General features: G+C 56.4%; 1 protein-coding gene across 1 annotated transcript in view; it reads right to left on the minus strand.

Moving 5' to 3' along the window:
* Positions 1-3,664, minus strand: part of HMCN2 (hemicentin 2) — a 139,122-nt gene that overhangs the window by 60,589 nt on the left and 74,869 nt on the right. Inside the window, 3 exon segments of the mRNA XM_014532199.1 lie at positions 1,421-1,604; positions 2,432-2,527; positions 3,289-3,385. Of these exon segments, the coding sequence (XP_014387685.1) occupies positions 1,421-1,604; positions 2,432-2,527; positions 3,289-3,385 (377 nt within the window).

The following is a 3,664-nucleotide window of genomic DNA, read 5'->3' on the forward strand; positions in this document are numbered from 1 at the left end:
TATATATATTGATTTCAGAGAGGAAGGGAGAGGGAGAGGGAGAGAAACATCAATGATGAGAGAGAATCATTGATCGGCTGCCTCTTGCACGCCCCCTCCTGGGGATTGAGCTCACAACCTTGGGCATGTGCCCTTGACCAGAATCAAACCCGGGACCCTTCCGTCCACAGGCCGACGCTCTATCCACTGAACAACACCAGCCAGGGCTCATCTCATCCTTTCCAAACCATCCTGAGGCCTCTGTAGATGAGAATCCAGGGCTCCAGGAGGGCAAGTCACCGGCCTGAGGTTGGCCAGCAGCACCCAAACCTGGGCCTTCTGCTCAGCATATCATGGGGACCGTGTGGGGTAATGAGGGCTGAGGACCCCGGGCAGGCTTTGTTTTCCAGCTCAGAGGCATCAGATCAAATGCTCTCCTACAGGCAGCCCCTCGTGATTCCACTGTATCTGGGAGCCACAAGCCAGGATGCCCAGGGCTCCTGCCCCGCTCCCCACTGCTCTTGGGACAAAGACCGGAGCCCTCCAGCGTCCACCTGGCCATCTCCCCAGCCTGCCCCCTCTTCCCCTTGTTCTGTGAGCTCCAGGCCCCCCGCCTCCTTGCCTTTCCTCAACTCCCCAAGTCTCTGCAGCCATAGGCCTTGGCAGGCGGTCTCTATTTCAGCATCCAGCTCTCAAAGACGCCTCCCCGACCTCCCCTTCCCAGGCCAGGTCAGAGCCTGGTTCCAGGCCCTCAGCTGCACCTCGCCTTTACTAGCTCTTGTCACAGCATCAGGAAACAGTGCTCTGGGTAATGATCTACCACTGTACCCTCCACCAGCAGGAAGCATGGGCCTGTCTTCTCAGGGCTGCAGCACCAGGGTTTGCTGTCCCAGAGCGTGTCCTTCATAAATGTGGTTGCACAGAAGATGGGTAGATGGAGGAATGGGTGGCTGAATGGATGGATGGGTGGATGGGTGGACAGATGGATTGTTAGATGGGTGGATGAATGGGCAGAGAATTGGACAGATGATTGGATCAATGGGTGGACAGTTGGGTATTTCCATGCATGGATAGAAGGATGGATAATGAATGGATAAAATGGTAGATGGATGAATGGATGATGGATGAGTAGATGGATGGTGGGTGGAAGAAAGGATGGATACATGGATGAATGATGAGTGGGAAAATGAATGGATGATGGATGGATGGAAGGAAGAAAGGATGGATGAATAGATGTATAGATGATGAATGGATGAATTATGGATGCAAGGAACTATAGATGGATGAGTGGATAATGGATAGGTGGATGATGGGTGGAAGGAAGGAAAGAACAGAGGATGGATGAGTAGATGGGTGGATGGTGAATGGATGGATACTGAGTAGATTTGTAGACAAATAGATGGAAAGTAATTTTTGCACAAGGACCCCTTGGTCCTAGGGCAGCTCACCATTGACCCGCAGGCCGTACTGCAGCTCCGTGCGACCCGCCACATTGGACGCCACACAGCGGTAGCTCCCAGCGTCCGAAGGTCGGGCTCTCTCAATGAGGAGAACTCTCCCGTCAGCTGACACCGTGACTCCCTTCCGAGCAGAGACAGGCTGGCGGCCCTTGAACCAGGAGATGTCTGGGGAGAGAAGAGAGACACTGGGGATCCTGTCAGCCCTTCAGGCTGTGCTGTGTAATGGGCAGTGTTGCCTGAGATAGGACCAAGGGCAGAGAGGAAGCCCCAGGGGCTGGGCAGCCGAGAGCAAGGAGAGTCAAAGCCGGCCTGGCCCCCTCAGCTCCTGCTTTAGAGGAGAACAGAGCACCCCAACACAGCAGCCTCATAAACATGGAGCAGTTGTATCTTTAGCTCCTTGCATCCTGCCAGGGCCCGTCCCAGAACCTGACAGGGTATTTGCCCCATCGGATGGGGCGATAACCATAGGGCTCGCTACCCAGCAAAACTGGGTGGACCTGGTTCAAATGGGGGACAGGAAATGGGGCCTCCTCCTGGGCCCATCGTGGCTGCTGAACACCCACACCCAGCCCCAAGCTCCTAGCCCTTCCCTCAATTGTTAGTCTAGAGAAGGGGCCAGACAGACAGTGACTTGGCAACTTGGCGGCCCGGCCCTCACCCCCAGCCCGGGGCTGCCCTGTGACGTTACAACTCCAGACAAAGCCCTGCGGGTTTGCTTCAGACACCAGCGCAATGGCTTCTCGGCCTTCGGGCCAAGGTCAAGGGCAGACACCAGTGCAAAGGCTCTGGGCCTGGCGGTGACAGGCAGTTAATGGGCCCTGGATGAACAGCTGTGGGGAAGGAAGAGAGGAAAATGCAAGGAATAGGGAGAAGGGCCTGCGGACGCCAGCCTGATTGTCCACAACCAGCGCGGTGCCTGGGCACTGGCCAACCTCACCAGGTGGGGCCTGGGGCCAGTGGCAGGTGGCTTTCCCTCACCAGGAGGGGCTTACCTGGAGGGGGCACGCCGGAAGCCAGGCACTCCAAGGTCACGGAGGCATTTTCCAGCACTGCCTTGTTGGCCGGGACTGGCTCAATGTTGGGGGGCACTAGGGGAGACAGGGCGCACCCTTGCTTGGTGGGTAGCTCAGATCTCAGCCACCCCAACGTCTCTCCCCAGCCTTCCTGAAAGGTCCTGGGCAACAAGAGCCCCCCAATGGCTCATGGCCTCTGACCAAGGAACCCCACTCCTGAACCACACACAGAATAAGTCTTCATTGCAATCGTACTAGGACCGCCCCAGCACACACCCTCAGGAACAGCCCACCCCAGTGGGCAGGCAGAACCCGGAGAGCATGAAGAGTGGCAAGTGCAAGGACCTGCCCACATATGCGAGGATGTAAAGGAACCCCCAAACCGAATAAGACAACAAAGGTAAATAGGGGTACGGACAAGGGTGTCCCTTAAAAACCCTTCAGAAAGCCACCTATGGGGGTCACAGAATGGACGTTCCTTTTTCTTTTTTAAAAAAAATATATTTGTATTGATTTAAGAGAGGAAGAGGAAGAGGAAGAGGGAGAGACAGAAACATCAATGATGAGAGAGAATCATGGATTGGCTGCCTCCCGCATGGCCTCCACTGGGGATTGAGCCCGCAACCCAGGCATGTGCCCTGACCGGGAATCGAACCCTGACCTCTTGGTTCATAGGCCGACACTCAACCACTGAGCCACGCCAGCCGAGTGAGCAGATGACTTTCTACTTCTAAAGTCAAGTGCATGACTAGATGTTAAACCCCATCCCCCCCACCCCCACAGCAGCCCCGAGGGCCCTCAAAGGGTCCCCCACCATTCGTCACCCGTGTCCTCACCCAAAACCTTGAGCACCGCATCCCTTCTGCTCTCGCCGGCCAAGTTAGTGGCGACACAGGTGTAGACGCCTTCGTCCCTCAGGTCCACCTTCTCAATCTGGGGCAGGGGAGGCAGAGGTGTGTCACAGGGAGGCGGGGGTGGGGGCACGGGGTCCAGAACCAGGAGTCACTCAGAATGATGCTGGGACATGACAAGTGGCCAGGCTGCGCTGACCCCAGGAGCAGGAGAAGGGAGGCATGGGGACGAGTTTGGCTCTGGGTGTAGTTCTGAACCACACACTTAGACTCCAGGGAATCCCCCTGATCTTGGGGACCCTCCCCTTCCCCCCACTTTCTCCCTCTGACAGCTGAAGCTCTGGGGACATGGACTAGGTTA

This window comes from Myotis brandtii, unplaced genomic scaffold, assembly GCF_000412655.1.
Source record: "Myotis brandtii unplaced genomic scaffold, ASM41265v1 scaffold855, whole genome shotgun sequence".
Taxonomy (NCBI): Eukaryota; Metazoa; Chordata; class Mammalia; order Chiroptera; family Vespertilionidae; genus Myotis; species Myotis brandtii.